The 24,902-nt window shown below is 34.3% G+C and overlaps 1 protein-coding gene across 1 annotated transcript in view; it reads right to left on the bottom strand.

Annotated features, from left to right (window-relative positions):
* BLTP3B (bridge-like lipid transfer protein family member 3B) overlaps positions 1-24,902 on the bottom strand; it is a 59,019-nt gene that overhangs the window by 12,353 nt on the left and 21,764 nt on the right. Inside the window, exons 8-18 of the mRNA XM_070947198.1 lie at positions 24,528-24,708; positions 22,992-23,075; positions 21,802-21,984; positions 21,256-21,371; positions 19,355-19,496; positions 10,593-10,786; positions 6,209-7,677; positions 5,216-5,391; positions 4,426-4,553; positions 1,984-2,134; positions 695-951 (exon numbers count right to left, since the gene is read on the bottom strand). Of these exons, the coding sequence (XP_070803299.1) occupies positions 695-951; positions 1,984-2,134; positions 4,426-4,553; positions 5,216-5,391; positions 6,209-7,677; positions 10,593-10,786; positions 19,355-19,496; positions 21,256-21,371; positions 21,802-21,984; positions 22,992-23,075; positions 24,528-24,708 (3,081 nt within the window). The remainder of the gene's footprint in view (positions 1-694; positions 952-1,983; positions 2,135-4,425; positions 4,554-5,215; positions 5,392-6,208; positions 7,678-10,592; positions 10,787-19,354; positions 19,497-21,255; positions 21,372-21,801; positions 21,985-22,991; positions 23,076-24,527; positions 24,709-24,902) is intronic.

A 24,902-nucleotide genomic window follows, 5' to 3' on the forward strand; every position in this document is an offset into this window, starting at 1 on the left:
GGGCATTTTTGTGTCTCATTTTTCACCTCCCCCGCCTCCAGAAGCATTCTGCAGGCCAAAAATGGGCGAAAATGACTGTTTGTGTGCCCGTTTTTCATCTTCCCTGTCTCTAGAATGTGTCTGCAGGCCAAAATTGTTGGCCTTACCTTTCAGTTCCAGTACCATTGACTTCCATGGAGAAAAAGTAAAAGTGTTTTGTAACTCCAGAAATAAACAATAATAAATAACTTTAATACAGTAAGGGAATTTAGGATAGTTCAGCATTCAAGGAGATAATTAACAATTACAATGTAAATTTAAAAAAAAGAAATTCAAAAAGTGATGTTAAAACGAAGATGCACTTTAAAAAATGAACAGTTGAGAGGAGAAGATAGACACCTGACTTTCTAGCCACTCTTACTGTGAATTCATCTTCACAGGTGTCAAGTTCTGATATTGTTCATTATTTGGAATATTCACTCAGATGAAAAAAGCTCTTCATTACTGAATCACAATTGTACTATATATCTGGAGAATTTTGAGAAAGTCAGTTTATATCCAACAACACTTTTTAAAAATATGCACATATTGGTTTCAATTATGGGACTTATTAAGTAATTTTTTAAAGAAATAGTTTCTATAAAAGTTAGGCTATTCATATAGTGTATACAAACTCTGAACAAATACAGTATCAAGCTCACTAAAAATGACTTACTTTTATGTTGATTTTTGTATTAGAAATTTTTACATTCATAGGCATCACTTCTGCAAGCATTTCATCTTCCAAGAAACGCTGAATGTTCATAAGTGAAGAAGTTAGGAAGTCAGCAGTAAAATCTTCTACATGACATTGTAGAAACCCAGTTTTTTCAGATTGCAATGAATGTATTAAAGCACTGGGTCCACTTTCCCATCTTAGTCTTACTTCAGGAGTTGGTTTAATTGGCCCAGGTGCACATTTAGGATCTGAACCTGTTATAAAATTAAATATGGAATTAGGTTATAGGTTTAAACTTTATAGGTTGTTAAATGAATCTCTATAGACCCTATTTTTAATATGATATGAAAGCAGTCCAAATAAAGAGATCTATATTTTGATAAATGGTTGCCTCCATAATTTTACATTATAAGTAGAAATAGTTAATCCCTATAGAAATTCAAAGGATCAATAAGGTATAGTATGTTCTTCCTCTCACACTTTCATGCATTCTTATTTGTCTAAAGTCATTTCTCCCAATGCCAATATTACAAACTCCACAGAATCTCTTCATGTTAAGATGTATTGAATAGTATTAAGTATTGACAATAGTATTGTCCAGCTTCCCTCTTTGCAATTTAGATTAAAGCAGTAAATCCCAACAAGAAGTTTAAGATTATAATACAAAAATTGTAGCAAGTACTGTACTTTCAAATGGCAGTGTGTGTGTGTTTGTACAGAAAGAGGGAGGGAGGGAGGGAGAGGTGGGGCAATCAATGCTCGCAAAAGTACTATCAATTTCCCTGCATTTTTTTTCAGCATAGAGGAAACAGGTCTTGTCTGTTTTGGGAAGGCAGGGCACTCTGTATCTGTTACTGTTTTGGAATCTTCTTTTCCCTTTTCTAAGGCAGGGGTGTCAAACAGGTGGCCTGCGGTCCGGCCATGCACAGGCCATGCCCACACCAGCTCTGTAAAAAAAGTCATATGACGGCAATGTGACACCACGTGTTTGACACCCATGTTCTATGATGACAAATAACTTGCATTTTACAATATCAACTACGGTATATATAGCTGATGCAAGTGCTCAACAAGATAAATGGTGGTTTCAATTTCTGAAGTTTAAAAAAAAGCAGTCAGTTTTCAGATTTTTTTTTAAAGTACATATACATATTTATAGGTCTCTAAACTATATGTGTCCAACACGATAATGTATTTTTCATAATCCATTAACAAAAAGAGCAGTTGTTCAAGATACTGTTATTAAAATGAAAATATTGTTAGTGCCCTTTTGTGTTATTTCTTACCTGCTGTTCGGTTGCAGAGATAATGTCGAACACTGATATTGCCCAGTTGATTTGGTAAAACATGATTTATCTGAAGGCATACTTCTGTGTCTTCACCTCTGATGTCGATTTCACCATTAATACCAAATATTTTAAAAACTACCACTGACATCTGTCAACAAAACAAAAAGCAAATAATCTCTTAAGATTCAGACAGTTTTTTTCCTTTTCAAATACTTTGCATAATTTAGTAGTTTTAGGAAGTTTTGCTGCTCACTCTGTGAATCAGAGATGTATAAAACGTTTCACATTCAAAATGTTTCTAACTTGAAATACTTCATTTTGAGTTAAAAACAATTGTTTCAAGTTTAACATGTATTGTTCCCACCATTACATAAATGTTTCAAGTTTGAAACAAAACACTTTACAGGATGGGTGAAATAGCTTGAGACAATTTTTTGGGTTTTTAGGCAAAACATTTTGATCTCAAAATTTTCTGTATACTCTAAATAAAGTTGTTTATATCTGATCTAAGTTAGAAGTATTATAGATGCTAATAGCAAACACTATAGTCTGTATTTCACATTTGTTTGGATTTTTAATATTTCTAGTTACAAGATACTGAAAAGATGCTTTGCTAAATCAAATATGCTAATTATATTTTCATCAAATTACAAATATATATATCTATGTATAGATGTGTAATACATCCTAATGATCTCCTATAAAACATTTGTTACAGGCAATATAGTACCTCAAACAGAATCAATGCAACTGAAAGTTTTCAGATGCAAAAAAAAAAAGGCTTACAGAGGCTAGGCAAGGCAACCATTTAGTACAGGTAGTCCTTGATTTACAACCTTTCGTTCTGTGACCATTCGAAGTTACAACAGCACTGAAAAAAGTGAGTTGGGGCCATTTTTCTCACTTACGACCGTTGCAGCAACCCCATGGTCATATGATCAAATTCAGACCCTTGGTAACTGGCTCATATTTATGACAGTGGCAGTGCCCTGGGGTCATGTGATCACCTTTTGTGATCTTCTGACAACTGAAGTCAATGGGGAAACCAGATTCACTTTACAACCGCAATACTAACTTAACAACTGCAGTCATTCACCTAACAACTGTGGCAAGAAAGGTCATAAAATGGGGCAAACTTGCTTAACAACTGCCTTGCTTAGCAACAGAAATTTTGGATTCAATTGTGGTAATAAATCAACGATTACCTGTAATAGAAATCCAGAATTTAAATATGGCTCCTAGACAGTTCTGCTGACTACCTTACAATGACCCAAAACATACAAGTTTTACCGGTAGTTAAAGTAGAAAAAAGTTAATGTTTTGAAACGATCAAGTCAGAGTCCTGACTGACTTTAACCCTATAGTTTTCCGCTGTGCTCTTAAGACCCTGCTCTTCCGACAGGCAGGGCTAGCTTCATAATTGAGTTTTAAATTTGGAGTTCTTAAATTTTTGGGTTTTTTAGTTAATTGGCCTTAAATGTAATACTTTTAATAATTTTTAAATTTAAATTGTGATATTTGTATTGTGTTTTTACCTGGCTGTACACCGCCCCGAGTCCTTCGGGAGAGGGGCGGTATAGAAATAAAATTATCCTTATCCTTATCTTATAGAAATGTTGTTGTGGAAGGACCTGAAGTAGGTAATCCACAAGAGGAAGCCCACCAACCTCCTTAAACTGAAGTTGTTCTATACGTAGGAATCAACTAAAATTCCTCCAAGCCCATATGTAAGACTGATCAAAAGTTATCAGAAATGTTTAGTTGCAGTTATTGTTGCTCAAGCAGGGCACATCAGTTATTAAAAGCAAAGGCTCACATACTTGTGCCATATACAAATATGTAGCTTTGGATTATTTTGCTCAATAAATAAATGAATAAATGTAATGTTTTTCATTTCTTTGTTTTAATTGTATTCTCTTTATCTAGTTTTAGAATATATGTAGACAACAGATGACATTTTAGGCATATTTATGCAGGAACATTGAAAATCAAAAGGCTTCACAAACTTTAAAGCACCACAGTAACTCTTGAAGAATAGGACTGTCCCATAGAAGCCAATTTTTCCAAATAGCCCTTCTACCAACCAAAGATATCCATATTGTCTGGAGAAAAGACAGGGGACTGTTTGTGAACTAATTAAATCTGCTAATTCCTACACCTCCTCTTCTTTAGGGATTAGCAACGTTTTATTCTATTGTTTGTTACTGAAGCATTTTGAAACTCTAATCATCTAGTAGAGTCTGAGGTACAAATTAGAAGTTTATTTAACTTTTATGATAACAGTAAAGTAGTAAATTGTATTGAATTTTTGTTTGGCAAGCACCTTTTTTTAATATCAAGACTATGCATTAATACCCCCCCTACAATTAAAAAAAGTATTTTAGTTTTGCAAAGAGTTGTTTAGATATATAAAAGTGTTCTTTATTTTTGGAGCATTACCATTTCTTCACTAGCATCCTGAGTACACTCTGAATTGGCACTGAGGACATCTGGAGATGATTCACCATAATTCTCATTCTCTGTGCATTCATCAGGTATATTTTCCACTGGTTTATTGGATAAGAGAGCTGGCATATTCACATTATGAAAAAAGAGATGTTTTGTGAATAAAGATTGAATATTCACATGCATATATTCAAGGTATCGTAATCTAGTTGCACATCAAACTATATAATAAACTGATTTTAAATAATTTAATTTGATTAAATTTTGCTATTTAAGCTGAGATGGAGACATAAAAAGGATATCACATTATCATCTAGTTAGTTGATAGGTAGGGAAACTGCAAATAGACAGGAAGATTCAGCACAATATTTAACCAAAATAGGATACAGATTTCTGCTATAAAGCTACAAAGAAACCTGATTGTTTGAATTCTTTCTTGCATTTTATCTAAAACTTCTCTAAAGTTTTTAAGTTTTGAAAATGTAACAGTAAATAAACAAGTACCCATAACTTTGCAAATTATAGGCTTACAATCATATTGACAGTTATCTGAAACTCAGACTCTCTGGTGATATATTAAACCAATCAAACAAATGAAAGAGCCATCAATATATCATATTATCATATATCTAATTATGGTAATTTGTTTATTGTACTGTAGGCCAAAACAATACATCTGAAATCTATAAAATATTTTTTAAAACACGAACTAAAGTTAGTTGTACTTGTGAAGAAAAGAGATAATATTGTTTATATTCAAAAGTGTGTCAGAAAATTTGAACACCTTTTTCAAAAAAACTTTGGCTGTCACTTCCATCACTTTCCAAGTAGTGCTCCTCAAAGAAGATACTGTCAGTAGAAATGGTATCCAAAGAGGCTTGTGATGGACTTTTCTTCATGTTCTTATAAGAAACAGAGAATGCAGGGAGATTGGACTGGCACGATTCCTTAGGCTTTCCACTTTTTGATATAAAGATATTAGGAAATCATTACTTAAGATAGAAAAAAATTACAAAATAAAATAAAATCCTTTAAAATATGTAATTAAAAGAAATGTTGATGAAAATATATTCTGAAAAAAATATTCTGAAAATATATTCTGAAATCACAAGTAGTAATTATACCCAGTAATATGTTCACACTGGCATTCAGTAGTCATATTACAATCCTGTAACTAGTTAGCACCAACAGCCTATGTACATATTATGGGATGATAGATTTGTGATTTTGTTTTAAGCTGACAAGTGATCCCGGATAAAGAGAAAATCCTTTATCTAGCAGGCAACTGCATTTTTCATAAATTTCCTTAAGTAAGTATTGTAGGAAATCCATGCAATGTTCACAACCACCACCATTTTATAAATGAATTTGTAACATAAGAATGTAATAGATAGGAGTATGAAAAAACAATGATGCCTTCTGATTTATTTCAACCACAAGGGACTTTTCTCCAGCTCCAACTGCATACTGATTATTGTTCCAATATATTGTATTCAGAACTACATGGAGCATTCTTATAGGTATGCTAGCTGCTGCCAAAAGAAATGAATTGAAAACAGGGTTTAAGTGATTAATTTGGTAAATTATGACTACAGTACAGAACAGATGCAATGAAATATACTAAAAAAAAACACATTAAAATTTTGAGCCAATTTCCAGCTTCGTAGTATCAACAAATAATCTAAAGATTTGGAACACCTTTAATCCCTCTAATTTTACTCTACTGACCTTAAGTCCCGGATCTAAACCATGTTAATTTGTAGAATGTTTTCTGTACCTTAATGAAGACTGAAATGCAAGCATTTTTGCTGTGTTCAATTTTTCTTTGCCATTTTCAAACTTCTCAGACTGTCCCACAGAATCAGTTTCAGTTTCTATGACTCTAACAGTTGAGCATTCTGCTTTACTTTTGTTATTTGAGAAACCACTTTTCTCTTCTTCCTTGCCTATCAGCATTTTGATAGGATCTTCTCTGCAATTTGACATATCAGCCAATTCTCTAGGAAAGGAATTGTCACTTAGTGACTCACAAATTTCTTCTGAATCACTATGACTGAAAAGCCCACTATTACTTTCTTCATTGATTTTCCTCCAAAGTTTTTCTGCTGCATCATTCAAAAACGAACTTTCGCTTGGCAAATCCATGTCACTATTTGATTTTAAAACTGGATCTATCAGAAGATTAAGATTAGTATTCAGAGACCCAGAGTTGGTTACAACATTAATATCTAAATTGTTCATCTGTGTAGTAGAAGTAGAAACTAGCTTGCTTTCTGATTCATAAGCTTCTCTGTTTTCCATGGGTAAGAGATCTGATGTCCCTGGACCTCCTTGTTCTAAAATAGGAGGATTGCACATGCTTCCTTGCACTAGTGGATGAAGCAACAAAGCTATGTCAGCACTTTTCAATAAGATCCCAATACAGACATTTGCCTCTTTTGCTGGATTCCCTGTCACAGTCTCTACATCCTTTCTCAAGTTGTCCAGGAGTAACGCAAGGGATTCTTGTAGGTAAAGTAAGAAAAGATATTGGTAATGATTTATCTGCATGCTTACATGTTTTTGAATATGAAGTAAAACATGAATGTCTGCAACATATGCTGACTGAGATCCCGAAGTGCTTTTAGTGGAGCACAAATTTTCAGTACCACTGGGGAAGGCTTCCATCTCAGTACTATAATACTCTTTCAGACGTTTTTTATGCTGCAGGCGATTAGCAAGGTCACAAGATTCACTTTTCAGAATGTTGAGAGAGTCCTGACTGCAAAAAGGCTCTTTGTGTGACCGTTCACATCTCATAGGTTGACAAATCCAAAATGTAAGTGGGAATGAATCCACAAAGCTTATCGGCCGTCCTTTCCCACTCTTCATTCCTTCATAGTCCATCCAAAATTGAGAAAAATGCACTGCCCAAACATCTGATGCAGCTGAAGTTTTAAGTGCACATTTATTCAGTTGAGGAGTAATAATACCTTTATAGATATCGTGTAGTTTTGTATCTTGTTCATGGGCATGTCTTTGAAAATTGGGATGCAAAAGATTAAAACAATCAGAAGATTTGGGAAACTCTGTGAAGGTTCTACTGAAGAATGTAGAGTCTTTGAAGTTTTGGAATGCTGCTTCCAAATCAGAGTGTCTACAGTTTGCTGAATGTCTAGCATTTGTAGCAATCATTTCAGAACTTTGAATGGAAATTGCATATGGATCATCTTTATGTTTTTGCTTCCTTTCAGAAGGAATGATGAGCTACAATGATAAAAAAGTAAACGTATATGAGGATCAAACAGAATTCATTGAATAAATATTCTTCAAATGTTAGGAACAAGAAAGAAAAGTAAATTATCCAAGGAATATACCTGATCAATACACATAAGAGTTATTAATATATGTAGCTCCCCAAAATGTGGGTTGTACAATCCCCGAAACGGCTAAACAAGAGAATGAGGAAAATTAGGATATATGGCTAATAAAGGCTGAAATGCCTTGTGACTTAATAAAATAGTCAAGCTAATTAATTTTTTTAAATTTATTCATTGAATTTCTATAGCTGCTTATCTCAGTCAATGACACTTTGAGGCTTAAAGTTCAAAAATTTATTAAAATACTAAAAACATTTTAAAACAATAAAAACCAGCAGAAACATCCAAATTAAATACACATAGTAACTAAGATACTTGGCCACTTAATAAGACCACCAGGAAATGGGGCCTTAACACATTCAGCATCCTAGGCACTGGAACATAGCCAGGTTTTTAGGTCCTTATGAAAGGCTAACGGGGCCAGCGCCATTCTAACCTCCAAAGGGACAATGTTCCATAGAGCAGGGACCACGGTGGAAAAGGCTTGCTATGGTAGTTTATACTCTAATAACTTACTGACTATTTAGTTTTAACAAGCAGTATATAAAAAAAGCCTTAAAGATAATGTGTGAGTTACAGCTAGTTCAGACTAAAACAGCTACTACTATGAATAATGTAGTCAAATGGAATAACATATCCATTCTGAAGGAACTGTATTGGCTACTCATTTCCTTTAGAAGCAATTCTACCTAGAAACCTATCCTGCTTGTCTCCCATGCTTCTCTCACCTGTTCCTGAAAAAAGGATTTAAAAATTCCAGCCTAGAGAAGAGAGGTATGGTGATACCACAGTATCTGATTGATCAGTCCACTATCTGCTCTTTCCATCCAAGAAGGGAAAGCAATCCTTGTTGTCTGGCTATAAATAGGAAAGGCAACCCTTGCTACCTGGCTCCTGTGTTGGTGGTGTTACAAGTTCCTGCCTTCTCCTTTTAAATATTGCCACTTTACTAGTTCCTGTTCATTTGTTTCACAGATGTTACATACATGAATGGCTTCACACATCTTTTCCATGTTTCTCCTTCGAAGTTACTGCACCATAGCTTCAATTGTTAAAACACAGGGAACAAATTGTTCCTTTGTTCCACTGTGCTGGGTAGAAATTTTGTGTCAATAAAGAACTGATAGCTGAAATTCAAGAAAGCAAGGAAGTACCATTCACTGATATTTTATAATATTGTTCGAACATTAAGGGAGAGGAAGGATCATTGCAGAACATTAAGCACAATGTAAGAAAGAAAGAAGAGGATGGCTAGGAAATATAAGGTTGCCCACAGAATGGAATGGAATGAATATATTAGACTCTATGATGTTTATGAGCCATTGGATCAACTGGAAGAAAGAAAAAAAAGGGAAGCTGACTAGCTAAGACCATAGCAACTCATTGTGAAAAAATCATCAGCCACCAGAGACAATGGGCAAGTCAAGCACTACAGGCAATTGGAGTTGCAGATGTCACTAAACAGGAATAAAGCAGTGTTGATTAAATACTCAAAATGGCTTAATATGGCTTCAAATGTAAAACAATACTTCTGAAGTACTTTTCAAAACGGAAGTTGGGACTGTATTTGCAGTAAGCTTGGACTAGGTGGAGGATTGTTCGTGCACTCAGGATAAGGTGAATGACACTGATTATGTGAATGACAACTGATTATGGAGCAAACAGTAACTGTGGATCTGGCCTAAGTCTAAAGAAGTTGGATCTGCCGATCTTTAAAACCTTGAGCCATCTCAAATAGTTGAAGGATCATCTCTAGCTATAATATCCAGTCCTTGTTTAATATGGTCAGAAAGTATTTTTTAAAATAGCTTGGATACATTGCATAGCAGCAAGTCCTCTCTCTTGTAGTCTCCAATTATGGAACTTCTCATGTAAACATAAATACTACTATTACTGCATTTTTTTAGTACTAGTTAAGGGCTTTTTGTTTGCAGAAGTATTTTGATTTATTTAAATGTTTTTTTCTTTTTCATCTTACTCCTTTTATTATTATATTTTGACTACTTATAACCTGCCCTGTTTTATGATTTTTGGTCAAGTTTTAAATCAAAGTAATAATAAATCTCAGTTTGCTGTAATTCTGCAGAGGAATGTATTCCTTTAAAGTTTTCTATGCCCAAGGAGTCCATATGCCCTTGACTATCAAACAACTACTATCCCCAACATGCTATTTATTTATAAATTGATCTCCACGACTACAGATACATCATTGAATCTCTGAATATTTTTTTCTGATGTGCCTATTATACTGTCATTCTTTTTAGGTTCAAACAGTCCACCTATTTGATTTGTTTGCCGCAAGCATTTATATGCTGCTTTAATATTTAGAAGCTGCCCATAGTTGTGTATGAGTGGGGGAAGTTTAAATCTTCCAACCCCATAGCGTGGAGGCTAATTTATAAATTACCATTAATTTATGAACATAGAATACATATTCTTAAATGTTGTGTATTCTCCCACAACTGTTAGAACCTTTTATAAAAAGCTAATAATCAATGTTATCTATAATATACAATCACAGGCATTGGAAATATTGTTTGGTATCAGTGTTATACTGAGAAATATATTCAAAAACATGTAGGTTCTTTCAGCTATGTTAAAAAATTGAAAATTTAAAAACATGAAAGGTCCAAATGTCCTATAAAAGTTAGAAACCAAGGCAATCATTGGCACATTGTCCATGATGTCATTTAAAAACAGCTCCAGTTTCAAAGAGTTTCAAAACAAGGACTGTTATCATGCATCATTCTATATAGGAAAGAAACACTTAGCAATGTTATGTTATGCTTTTGCAAACTGTACCTTTATCATTAATCCATCAACTCGAACATCAACATGTTCTTCTGATTTTGAATTGTCATTTAACTTGTACATGGCCATAAACTGACTGAGACTCTGTTTCATATCCAATACAAATTGATTTAGCCAAAGAATACTTCTTTCATCCAAAGTCAACTGTAGTGCATTTAGTTGAATATACAAGTTTGCATTTGGAACTAAAGGAAATGAAAACAAAATTATTATATTAAAATGTTTTAAAAGTAGAGTTACTATGACTATAATAAGCTAGCTGCTTGAAGAATATTGGCAACAAGGACAACAGTGATGTTATTAGCATGGCAGTGATTTCCTTAGTGTGACACTAGATTTTACCCTCCAATAATATTTTGATAATTGCCATAGTAGAATTGAGATTTGAAAAAAAAACAAACACCATTGAAATTTACAACAAAAAAATTTCAATACATAGCTTTTTATATAGCTATTATCCCTTTTAGGATATTCATTCCAATTCTAGTTTCAGTTCCTTTGTAATTATTCTACCATCCACTTTAATGATGTTAAAAATCTTGTGATGTTGAGCACATTCTGACTTTATTATATTAAGGAAGACAGTCCTTAAAACCTTTTTTTCTGCAAAGCTTGAGGCTCTCCTGAGCAGTCTAATCTTCCTGTTCTGACCTAGGCTTCCTTAGAAAGTATACAGCACAAACTTAGTCCCGGCAAACCTCTTTAATTGATATGGCTGTGAATTATTGTCATTCCCAGTCCGAAATGCTTCTCAAACAGTCTATCAGAGGAGTGTTTACAAACACTCACCTTATCTCTCTTAGAATGCTGCCAGAGAACTAATTGCCAAATGCAGGGCAAGACCAAACTTAGCACAGAGTCAAACAGCTTTTCCAGAACTTTTACCGACCAGATGAACTAATTGCTTCCTGCAAAAGCTCATGTCCAGTTCGCTTCTCTTTTATGCCTTATGGGAGGGGCCAATCATCTACAAGCCTTACTCCCAAATTGACCCTGTTTTCTTAACTGTTCCTGTCTTCTGGCAGCTCTGCACATGTGCACCCTGGGAACAGGCTGACGCTGTTCTTCTGCCTCGCTGATGTCAGACTCTGGAGACAGCAAAAAACTACCAGCTGGTTTTGGCCCCCTCTCTACCTCCGACTCAGAGCCCTCGTCCGAGCCTTCCCCAGACTCCATGACTGGCCCATGTTCCTCCCCAACCTCCTCACTGTCCGAATCTGCTCCCAGCTCTGCTGGCCGCTGGCAGGCCACAACACTTCCTTTACAACAATGAGCTATCACCTAAATACTTACTGTTCTTTATGGTATGAATAATAAGCAAACACGGAGACTTCCGGTGGCACCGCAGGTGCCAAAGACGCTCCTTTTGCGAGCACCAGCCCCGCGATCTCGTAAAGCCGCTAGAACAGCGCAAATCAGTTGTCTAGTGGAAACTTTCGCCCCGGGAAAAGGGGAGGAAGAGAGCAGACGGGTGCAGGTAGAGCTCCCCAAGAAGCCCCAGGAACAATTCTGGGGCTCGAAGGGTGAGAGCTCCCTGGAAGCCCGACAGAGCTCCCGATCCGGGACGTTTCTGTTTTAAGCAGAAGACACCGCAGCCACCCGTGCAAACAACGCTTGGAATAAACATCATTCGGAAGCAGGCTGAGCAAACTCAGGAGAGATCAGATTTGCAAGTACTGAACTTTAACTCCATCTGACTCATTCCTTCTGACTCATTAAGGGGAGAAAGTGAAACCAAGATGGTGATTGAGCTTTAATGGGGCGTGAAAGCGAAAGTTAAAGAGGAAAGTTTTGTTTAGCGCTGGTAGTCCCTGTTCAAAATTAGAGATTTTTGCTTCAAAAAAAAAAAAAAAAAGATTAAAGGCGAAAAAGACTACAGCAGTGACTTTTTTAAAAAAAGGATTGATATTATTTAAAGGCTGGGAATTTTTGGATTTGGTGGATTTGTTGTTCTGGCTGCTAAATAAATTCAAATTGGAAACTAAAAATGGCTTCAAAACAAGTAAAAACTATTGTCACTAAAAGTGCTGGGACCTCGCCAGCTCAAACATCTAAATTGCAATCTCTCTCAGTTCCAACAGAACCACCAATATTAACATTTGAAATGTTGCAGGAAGCCCTTAAAATACAAGCCGCTGTTACAGAAAAAAAATTGCTTCAATGTTTGAGGATAAAATTTGAGATGTTGCTGAGGAGATAGTACAAATTAAAGAGATTATTCAAAAACGAAATCAAGAAATTAGAGAAGATATTATCATGGCAGTACAAGGTCTGGCAGGCCATATTGAAGCAATAGATGAAAAAGTGGAAGAAATTAAGTAGTCTAATGAGAACCTGGAAAATAAAATGGGGGAGGTCCAGAATAAGATGGAAAGAGCAGAGGCCGATGTGATAATGATACAATATAAAGATATGGAATTTGCTTTGAGAATAAGAGGCCTCAAAGAAAATAAGCAAGAGAATTTGAGAGAGATTTTTTCAGAAGCATTTGCACAAATAATGGGAGACCAAAAAGCAAATCTTGAATGGCAAATTGACAAAATTTACCGTGTCAATTCATGGGTTGCCAGACAGAAACATCTACCAAGAGACATTGTAGTTTATTTCACAACAAGGAGAATACGCAATGAAATCCTACAAGTCACTTTTAAGAATAAGCTTCAAGTGCGGGGGCAGGAGGTTTTAATACTGAAAGAAATCCCCCCCAAAATGTTGAGAGCCAGAAGGGATTATGGCTTTCTGGTGGAAGAACTGAGAAACCGTCAGATACAATACAGATGGGAGGTTCCAGCTGGACTAGTGGTGAATCATTCAGGAGAAAGACATCGTCTTAACTCAGTGTGGAATGCAAGAGATTTCTACACCAATGTACTAAAGGCTGGACGCCCACAGTCCCCAGAAGCTAGAACGAAGACGGAAGCAGAAAAGGGGGCAAGAAAGGGGGAGAAGGGAGAATTGTTGGCACAGGCTCAAGGGGGAGCTTTGATTACTCAAGAAGACTTAATACAACTTTCGACTACTGCTCAGGCTTTGGAGATATTAGAGAAAATAGAAGAACCTAGGGATCAAAGACAGACCCGAGCGGCAGCCAAGCGTCAAGAAGAATTAAGAGTGCAGCAACTCCAGATGATTCAAGAAACTACAGAAACAGAAGCAGTAGGAGGAGCAAGGCCAAAAAGCAAAATGCATGGAGATTTCCAGCAGATGCTCCAAAAGCTTCAGGGGCCCAAGAATGGCAACTAGATTTTTGACTGGAATGTTAATGGCCTAAATTCACCACAAAAGAGGAGAAAAATATTTCATTATTTGAAACAGTTTTAAAATGATGTAATCTGTCTACAAGAGACTCACATTAGAACGACAGATCAAAAATATTTAATAAATGCATGGTTAGATATACATTTTGTTGCATCTGCTCCCGAGAAGAAGAATGGTATAGTTATATACCTAAAAAAAGACTTAATGCCAAATTAATTGAAGCAGTTGATCAAGGAAGATTTATAGATTTATAGCAATTGAACTTTTAATAAAAGGAGAAAAAATAGTTTTAATTGGAGTTTATGCACCGAACCAACAACAGAAAAAATTTTATAAGCTTTTACATTCCAAGTTACTACAATGGGATTATAAATCATGTATCTTACTGGGTGATTGGAATGGAGTTTTGGACACTAAAAAAGATAAGAAGGGGCTCTTGCAGAATATTTCAACGCGTGCCAGATTGCCAAAATCGTTTTTTGAAATGATGGATGATATGGAGTTGAGAGATATCTGGCGAGAGAGGAACTCTGAAGAAAAAGACTTTACCTTTTTTTCTGATAGACATCAATCCTTCTCTAGGATTGATTTTATATTAATTACAAATGATCTTTTTTCTAGGGTGAAGAAGACGAAGATCTGCCCAAGAGTTTTAACGGATCATAGTCCAGTTTGGATGGAATTAGAGTATGGAATGGGATCTAAGAGGTCTTGGAAATTAAATGAAAATCTGTTTAGATATGAGGAAAATGTAAAAGAATGTAAAAAATTTATGAAAGTATTTTTCATTATAAATATGCATAAGGGTACATCTATGGAAATGGTTTGGGATGCAAGTAAAGCATATATGAGAGGTATTTTGATATATTTGAATAATAAACATAGACGTAAACAGGGGAAAAAAAGGAAGGACTTAGAAGAGGAAATTTTAAAAAAAAGAACAAGCTTTGATATTGAACCCAGCAGACAAGAAAATAAAAGAGGCAATTAATTTATTGCAAGGGCAATTTAATATGTTAATGGCAGATCAGGTCGCAACTAATTTGCAATATGCTAAACATACTTTTTGCAATGCTAATAAACCAGGGAGATGGTTAGCATATTTGTTAAGGAAAAAACAAAAGTCAAGGACCATAGAGAAAATAGAATATAAAGGTAAAGAGGTTTATCAGCAAAATATGATTAAAAAAGCATTTTTAGAATTTTATACGAGGTTGTATGCTAGTGATAAAATTCAAAGTATAGCTATAGATAGATACTTACAGAAAGAGAATATTACAATTACAAAAGAGCAAAGGGAGGGTTTAAATCAACCAATAACTTCCGAGGAGATTATGTTTGCAATTAAGCAGTTGAAAGTGGGTAAAGCTCCTGGGACGGATGGTTTGACAGCTGCTTATTATAAACACTTGCAGTTAGAAATGGTGGGACCATTCAAAATATTATTTACTAACATACAATCTGGAGGAGATGTACCCCCATCCTGGAGGACAGCTTATATCTCTCTGATTCCAAAGGAGGAGCAAGAGCACACCCAGCCAAAAAATTATAGGCCTATATCACTTTTAAATACAGATTATAAGATTTTTGCTAAAATACTAGCAAATAGGTTAATGACAGTCATGCAACAAATGATTCATAATGATCAATCTGGTTTTATAAATGGTAGACAAATGAAGAGTAATGTAAGTTGTTAACCTATTGGAGTATTTGGGAAGAACAATCAAATCCCTGCGGTGCTGATATTTCTTGATGCAGAGAAAGCATTTGATCGACTGAATTGGCAATTCTTATTGAAAATAATAGAAAAGATGCAGTTTGGAGAATATTTTACACAATCTATTAAGGCAATATATCAGAAACAAACAGCGCAAATAATAATTAATGGTAGTTTAACAGATACTTTTAATATAGAAAAAGGAACAAGACAAGGATATTCCTTGTCTCCATTATTGTTCATCTTGACTTTGGAATTTTTGTTGAGTAAGATACGTGGGTTGGACAAAATAAATGGAATTAAAATTAGGCAGTATGATTACAGAGTACGAGCATTCGCAGACAATTTGGTTGTTACTTTAACCCAACCATTACAGTCGGTTGTAGGTTTAATGGATATAATTAAGCAATATGGGCAAGTATCTGGATTTAAAATAAATGCAGGGAAAACGAAGAAAATAACTAAAAACATGACTACAAATCAAAAAGATGAATTAGAAAGATTAACAGGATTTGAAATAGTAAAAAAAGTTAAGTATTTGGGGGTTTATATTATGACATCAAATGCGAAATTATTCACGCATAACTATGATCCGTTGTGGCAAAAAATACAGAGAGAGATGGAAAATTGGAAAAAATTACAATTATCCTTGTTAGGAAGAATAGCAGCAGTAAAAATGAATGTTTTGCCTAAGTTTTTGTTTCTTTTTCAAATGATACCAATACTTACAAAAGATGAAAATTTGAAGATATGGCAGAAGGATATTAATAATTTTGTCTGGGCAGGGAAGAGACCGAGAATAAAACAAAAAATAATGCAGGATATATGTGAAAGAGGAGGTCTCAAAATGCCCAATTTAAGACTATATTATGAGGCAGCTGCCCTATCAGCAATGAATGATTGGATGAACTCAACAGAAGAAAGAATATTGAATATTGAGGGATATGATTTGGTTTACGGGTAGTATGCTTATTTAGTATATAATAAGAAAGTGGATAAGACTTTTAAAAGTCACATATTAAGGAATGCTTTATTGCGTGTCTGGAAAAAGTATAAGTATAAATTAAACGAGAAGTTACCAATGTGGGCAATACCCAGACACGCGATAGAGAATATAAGTGTAGAGCAAAAACAAGATGTGATTACATATAAAGAGCTTCTTAACAAGGAAAGAGGTATACTATAATTAAAATATGTACAGTTGCAAGCAAGATGGAGAGAAGATCAGAAAATTGGTATTTCTCAAAATGAGGAGAACCTGGTAAAACAGATTAGAGATCAAAGTCAAATGCATATAAAAAGGTTGTATGCATTGGTAGAAATAGATTCAGAAACGGAGTTAGTTAAGGACTGTATGTTAAAGTGGGCACAAAATATTGAAGAACCAATAATGATGGAAATGTGGGAAAATATGGGTTAGAAATGTGAAGTTTATGCAAGCCCAAAATTTAAGAGAGAATTTTTATAAAATGTTTTATAGATGGAATCTAGATCCTAAAAACCTAGCCTGTATGTATCCAAGTGTGCAACCTAAGTGTTGGAGATGTGAATGTGATGATGCTACGTATTATCATATATGGTGGACATGTAAACAAATTAAGGCATTTTGGATAAAAATATGGTGGATTATTCAAAATATTCTCAAAAAGAAGATAAAATTTACTCCACAGTTCTTTTTGTTAGGTATAATTACAGATTGTACTCTTATAGAGACTAAGTTGATTTTAAATTTAATAACAGCAGCCAGACTCTTGGTGGCGCAGTATTGGAAGAAGGAAGACTTGCCTACTATTGAAGAATGGACACTAAAAGTAGTGAATTTAGCAGAGATGGCCAAAATTTAGCGTATTTGAAGGACCATACAAATGAAAGATATATATCGGAATGGAGATGATGGATTGACTATATTCAAAACAAATATCGGACTAAAAAATTTCAAATAGCTTATGAATGAAACCAATATTTTCTTTTTGAATTACGTTTTGTTAGTTGAAAGGGGAGTTAAAGAGCAAGAGGGAGTTTGGAGACTACAGAAAGTTAGATTATTTTAGTTTATGTTTGTTATGCTATACCCTGTTTTTGCTCTGGGAAGTCTGGGGGTGGGTGGGTGGGGGGAGGGGGGTTGGAGGGAGAGGGGGGAGGGGGCTGGAGGAGGGAAGGGGGGGAAGAGGGATGGGAAAAATTGTTGTAATATTTGTTAAAACTTTTTAATAAAAAGAAAAAAAGAAAAAAATAATAAGCAAACACCAAGGCAGAAACTATGAAGGGGAAAAGTCTGGTAATTATCTAACCACTACTTAGATAATTTCTTCTGCTTTAAATGCCTGTTACTAGTGAGAGATCATTTATACAAATGTCCACTTGATAAGTATCTGATATAATATTGTATAAAGGAGTTCTAGGAAAAAAAATCAACTTGTCATGACTATTACATAGTTACTTGCTATAATGAACCGAGAACATGGCAAAAGCAATAGTGTGGTGCATTAACAGCTGGACATAGCATCTGCAACTATTTGAAAAATCAATGTAAATGTGCAATAGAAAAAAACAAGACTAAACAGTTCAGTTTTCTGTGTCAGCATTTAAGTATTTGATTAGTGTGGTAAACAGGGCTGCATCTTTGGACAAAGAGTATTATAAAGGTAGGGTTATTTTAGCTTCACGATCTTATAATGATTTCTCTACAGTGAAAGCATTCTTCATATTACCATGCATGGATAATTTTTCATTGGGCAATAATATAACAGTTTTAAAGAAGAGCCCTGACAATATTAAAGTGAAAAAAATGAAGCATTATTTTTAGACTGAATTTTTAATCATATATCTAATATTTTAAACCAGTGGTCCCCAATCTTTCTGGCTCTGAGGACTAGTAGCGGTAGCAGCCAGCTATGGTGGCAGAGGGGGATGGTAATACACGTGCAACCTAATCCTGCACATGCGCAAATGGTGCTTCGTGTCCTCACACATGGCTTATGCAGCCTGGTTCCCAACATGCTGCAGACTGCTACCAACCCATAGTCTGGGGGTTGGAAAATCTTGTTTTAAACAAGATAAATGTGTTATATGTGGTGCTAAGTAAATAGTCTTAAACTTTGCTTCTGAAATGTTTGTCAAACCAGCCCTATGATGTAATCCTCCACTTCTCTTCCCTTCTTAGGTTGCAATAGATAGAACATGTCACTGAAAAAAAAATATTAGTACATTCCATATAAGTAGGAATTCTAATTCTGAAATGCTGGGATTAGGTATAGCAAAGCAGTAGAAAGTCAGTTTATCTAACACTAGATAGTTGTTTAATGTTTTTTTATGTTTTGCAAAAACTAGGAAAAACCTACATCTGATTTATCAATATCTACCTAACCCTATTTTTTTTCTCAGATGTATCTGCCATGAATATAGGAGAAACTTTATTTTAATGGTTCGAGTAGGAAGTAGGAGTATCCATTATTCCCAAATGTCTGTTAATTTGAAAGTAATTAACAAATACATTTCAGTAATACTTTCATCTTTTATATACCAACATAATTACTTAAAAAAACATAATCTCTGTTATGTTATATTGCTGCAGAAAATATGACAAAATTTAACTGTCTTATTCAGACTACTTTGGATTCAAAGGGATTGGCATTATTTGAAGGAGATTTCCAAATAGAAATATGATTCACTGTATCTTCAGACTGCTAAATATGAATCCATTAAACTGAGGACCCACTCTACTTTCAAAACAGCTACAATATTTTAACAAAGGGGAAAAGATAAGAAAACATTTTACTAGGAAAGTCTTTGCCATCTGGATAGTAGTATTCAGTGAATTCAATATGAATGGCTGGCATTTCTTGTGGGAGATACAGAGATTTTTTATTGCAAGAAATAAGAGTTTTAGGAGAACGGCGACACTGGTCTGCTGTAGAGACCTGAAAATAAGAAATTCAGCATTTAGGTTTTGTGAAATACCAATATGAACAGCTTCTCACCTGTCACTTTTCACAGTTATTAGGAAGCAGATTTTCATTTTAATAACCCTCCTCCAAAAAACAAATACATCATTTTTATGGCCATTTATGACCCTTGATGCATGGAACTGGATTTGTAGACAGCATACCAGGAAATGTCATTCTTAATATGCTGTACCATTTCAATAATTATTTCTTAATTTTAAACAGTTGTATAACTAAGCCCTTTGCTTAGTTTGGTTCCAATGATGTTAAAATCAGAGTTTTAAAAATGTGTTATTATGATACAAAATATAATACCTTAAAATTAATGTTAATAATTTGTGTATGTACCATATGTACTATAAATTAACATGTATTTAAACTTACTGTTTTATCATACATTTTATATATTTAATCAAATCAAGTAAGAAAAATGAGAAAAATAAATGAAATTGCCTGAAATAGATACAAAGGTTCTAGAAACCATTTAAAGCATTAGCTAGAAAGATAAAAAATATTTATATTAACATCCAAATTTCTAATACTATAATTTGCAAACATTATACAATCATTAAGAATGAGTCAGTTTAAGAAGAATCGACTAAGTGCAGTCCTGTTTACCCAGGACAACTATGTTTTTAAGATTCTTCTTCCTTCTGAGATCAGCTACAGAAATTTCATGCCAGAAAGTTAAATCCTATAACAGATATATCCTCTGGAAGCAGATTATTATATCCCAAGATGGGTGGTTTAATAAGCTTTATATATAGCACAACAGAAAAATTAACCTGTTACCTCTTCAAACAAGATAATCCAAAATATACTTATTTTGTGCATAAACTGTGATACTTTTCATCATGCAACAAAATCATACGGTAAAGAACTGCTTACTTATTACAACCAGATATGGAGTGGTATGTATTATTCATAAAAGTTCTACACGTGGTTTAGAATATAAATAATTATAACTTAAGCTCAAGATACAGTCAATCGTAATAATATTGTTTTTAAAAAACCTCTCCTGACCTCAGAAATCTTCAAAGGGGCATGCTGAGCATTGTATGAAGCCTGGAGCAGACTTCTGCTACACTGCACATCAGGGAATGTATGCACCTGTCATTTGGAGATGGTTGCCTAGCTGTTGCATTTCCATTTAAACCCTCTATTTTGTTATTTCAGTGTGCCTTGCTTTCTGCCTGCCTCCCAATAGGATGTTGGATCAGCCAATCAGGATGCAGATATACCTCTCCATACAATATATAATTGAGATTTGGATGGTGTGTACATCGGACCATCTGCAATCATCTGCAAACTATACTCATCCCCCTCCAGCATAGGTATGCATCAATGCCTATGAACAGTAGTGGGCAAGTCTAAATCAAACTTAAGAAATGGGCCAACTCTCCAATTAAATTGCAATGGGGAAAAAAAATTAAAAAAATTAATCAGCAAATCGTTCCTGATTTTCATTCTGATAGGTTATAAACTGGAAAGGCAAAAGTAATGGCAGATGACAGAATGTCCACTTAATCTGATCAAATATTTTTTCCTGCCAATTATAAGATTAAAAACTAACAAATAGTTTCACATAAGAAAATATCCCTTTATGCCAACAATTAGTTTGGCAAAATCTGTGACACTTTGATTGAAAGTTAACACTTGTATTAAGAACCTCATAATTTGGGACATAAAAGAAGAGTAATATTAATTTGTTGTAGCAGTCATTATTTAAATGTACCTGATAAATATTGACATCGGCAAGTCTAACTACCACTGGGCTAGACATCAATTTCTCCTTTGGCTGCTGTGATGACACAAAAGTCTTAGAAATTCCTTTTGACATTTGATCCTTGCCTACAAGAAACAAAAAGCATAAAAACACATATGGTTTAGGCTACCTTCTAAAATCCCCTCTATTCATGTTGCCGGATAATGTAAAAATAATTAAAATAAACTAAAATTTCAATAAGAGAAGGCAATGAAAGGAAATGGTATAAAGTGACTCATTAATTGCACAATTCATATAGGATTGGAAACCTAATACATTATTTATCTTCACTAATAAATATTATTTATATTATAAGCATCAATCTCCCAAATTAATTTTATACTTACATGGGAGACTACAATATAGTATGAATAAAGATTACCAAAATATAAGGAAAGACAGCCAAATTTATTCAAAGCAAATGTATTGGTGTTTCTAATCAAATCAAATCAAATCAAATAAATAAGACCTGTGTCCACAAACAGATTGTAAAAGTAAATGAAAAATCCTAAATACCTATCTGCATATGCTGTGGAGACTCCTGGAATGGGGATTTAACTGGAGAATCTAATTTGTGATCCTTCACAGCCTGCTTAAGCAATTCAACATTTCCTTTGAACTCTTGAAGCAGTTCTTTTGCCCATTCACTTCTGGTTTTTGTAGCATCACTGTAATGCATCCAATGGCTGCAGCTCTCATCTACAATTGCATATATTTAATAAAAATGAAAAGGAATTTAAGCACCTACTTAAATCCATTTATAATATTTTTATATTTTTATAATTATTTGATGTATTTTAAAATATTTGAAACTATTTAAATTATTTATTTAGATTCCAGTTTGTAATTGCCTAACATCAGTATTATGGTTGTAAAGATGTAATGAATTTAAGAAAAGCCTTACTGTATCATTTCAAAGATCCATCTAATCCAGCATTTGTCAGCATTTGTCACTTAGCTACCATTATCGGGAATGCTGGGATTGTGGCCAATGAGTGAAGCAGTCATGTGACACCTCACTTAATGATCGCTTTGCTCAACAGCGACCAAGATTCTGGTCCCAACTGTGGTCATAAATCAAGTATTAGCTGTGCATGTTGTGTAAAGAAATACTTTTTTTAAATGACTCTCTTGCTGGATAACTTTATCCCTATCCTTATATCCCTATTGGATAACTTATATCTAGTATTTAGAGAGGAAAAATCCTCCATAGAATTTTCTCCGTTCTATATATAATTTTATGCACCACTGTAATGACCACAACTGCCACTACTCCATCATAATTACCCTTGTTTAACAAGAAAGGCCCAAACATCAAAGCCTTTCTTTATAGTAATTATTTTCAAACCTACTGATTTTTATTATTCTTTTTAAATCCTTTCCAGCTTGGAAACCTTGGAGTTGCTGCTGGGGATGATGAGTGTATTGACTGAAGACATCTAGATGCCAACAGATTGGGAAAGACTGTTTTTAAGAGCTGCTTAGAATAACTGAAATTCTCAGAACACTATAAATAACTATTTCCAAACATTTACGTATCTTTTTGAATTGGGATAACGTACAATATAACCTATTGTGCAAAGTTTCATATCTGCAGCATCCTCAATTCACTTTGGTCAATAACGTATTATATGTAAGATTTAGTGTGGATAAATTAAGTGCTGATCAAGCAGTTTTGCAACCAGAAAACAGAATTCAACTTTTACCTGCTTTGTGAAATGGATAGTAGTCTATAGTTAACTGACTAAAGGACAGCTGCATAGCACCTCCTGAAACACGCCTGTTTGCATCTGTAAAATAATACAATGAATAATATTACATGTCATCGTTCATATTTATTTCATCTGGAAGGAAAGTATTGTGGTTCATTTGAAACAACGTGCGTCTCTTCTTGGTGGCTCTCAAATCTGCTGCACTGTAATTTTGTTTAGGAAAACAAAAGATTATGTAAATTTCTATTGTGGCCTTTTCTTTTGTTTAACTTTTCCAGAATTGTGAAAATTCCTTACATTTAAGAATATTTGAGTACCACCACTCTCAGAGCAAATCTGAACCTGTGACACAAGGTATAACACACAGTGCATTAAGAACAGCCTGAGTATCACTAACAGGGAGATACCCAATTTCTATGGTACTAGCCCTTATTAGCCTATATCCATATATGAGCATTGAGGGGGAAAATGTATTCTTGTTGAAGTTGTCCTCCTGTTCTCTAAGAACTGTAATTCTTAGAACTATAATTATCAATTTATGAAAAATAGAAAAAACAGCATTTTTAGAATTGCCAGCCACAGGATTAATGGTTCCCTTGCATATGCATCTCTTCCTTTCAATTTTTGCAAAAGTAAACTACTTAGCTAGAATTGTTAAGTGACACAACTTACTTCAGAAGCATTGATTAAATATCTTCGAATAAATCTGCATCTTTTCTTTTCCATCAATTTAAATTGAAACCTGCAGTTATTTGTACTATATAATGCTCTAAAAGTTGATAATTTTATAGAGGAAACTCTATAAAAGTTGAGTTTGTCATATGTACTTCTACAACTGCCTGGTTTGGTAAAGGAAACAAACAGGACAGGTATAGACTCCAATGGATAATTAAGACTGCAGAAAGAATAATTGCAACCAGCCTGCCTTCCATAGAAGACTTGTACATTGTGCGGGTCAGAAGGACGGCTGAGAAGATATCTGCAGACCCCTCACATTCTGGACATGATGTTTCAACTCCTCCCTTCAGGACAGAGATACAGATCACTGCAGGCCAAAACAACTAGACAGAGACAATTTTCCCCTTGGACATCATTCTGCTGATCACCTAATTCTCATAGTGATGTGTAATGTCTATGGTTTGGTGTGTGTGCGTGGGGTTGGGGACAGAACAGGGACTCCCAGTGAACAAAGACATGTTTAAACAGCTCCATGACTATTTTTATCTTCTCTTTGCCTAAACCTGATTCTTTGTTTTCATAATATTTGCTTTTAAAGTGATTTTTATATTTGTAGTTTCATATGTGGTTTTATCCATTTGTTTTGCTCTGTTCAGAGTTGTCTTCAGGGAGATAGCAGAAATCTAAATTGGATTAATAAACAAATAAGATACTGCTATGCACCAATTGATATTTAAGAACTAGTGCAAAGACCTAAAACTGTACAAGCAAAATAAACTGGAAATATATAGTAATTTAACATAGAGTCATACGATTTTGGTCAATCATAAAGATAATAAATAAAACTCTTGCCCTTTTCTTTGGTGTAAATATCATCACAGATATGCAGATCCAAATGAGAAATTGCTAGATGATAAGATGTTTCCTTAACATCAAAATCATTGAATAGTCTTACAATTGCATCATTTTGATCAGAAGCTGCTGAAGACTGTTGAGTTTCCATCTCCTGAGAATTGTATGCTGACGTGGAACTCTGAAACAATTTAAGCACAACATAAACTTCACTGAAACACCATAACATAAAATCATGCTTCTATATGAAATAATACTTTCAAATAGAATATAAATTATACTTTAATCTACAAAGTTATTTGGCACAGTTATTGCTACTAATTTGAATAGCAACAAGGTGACACTGCTGAAATGCAGCAATTTAAATTCAAGATC

Source organism: Pituophis catenifer, unplaced genomic scaffold, assembly GCF_029215685.1.
Source record: "Pituophis catenifer annectens isolate HBS135680 unplaced genomic scaffold, rPitCat1.0.hap2 SCAF_7, whole genome shotgun sequence".
NCBI lineage: Eukaryota > Metazoa > Chordata > Lepidosauria > Squamata > Colubridae > Pituophis > Pituophis catenifer.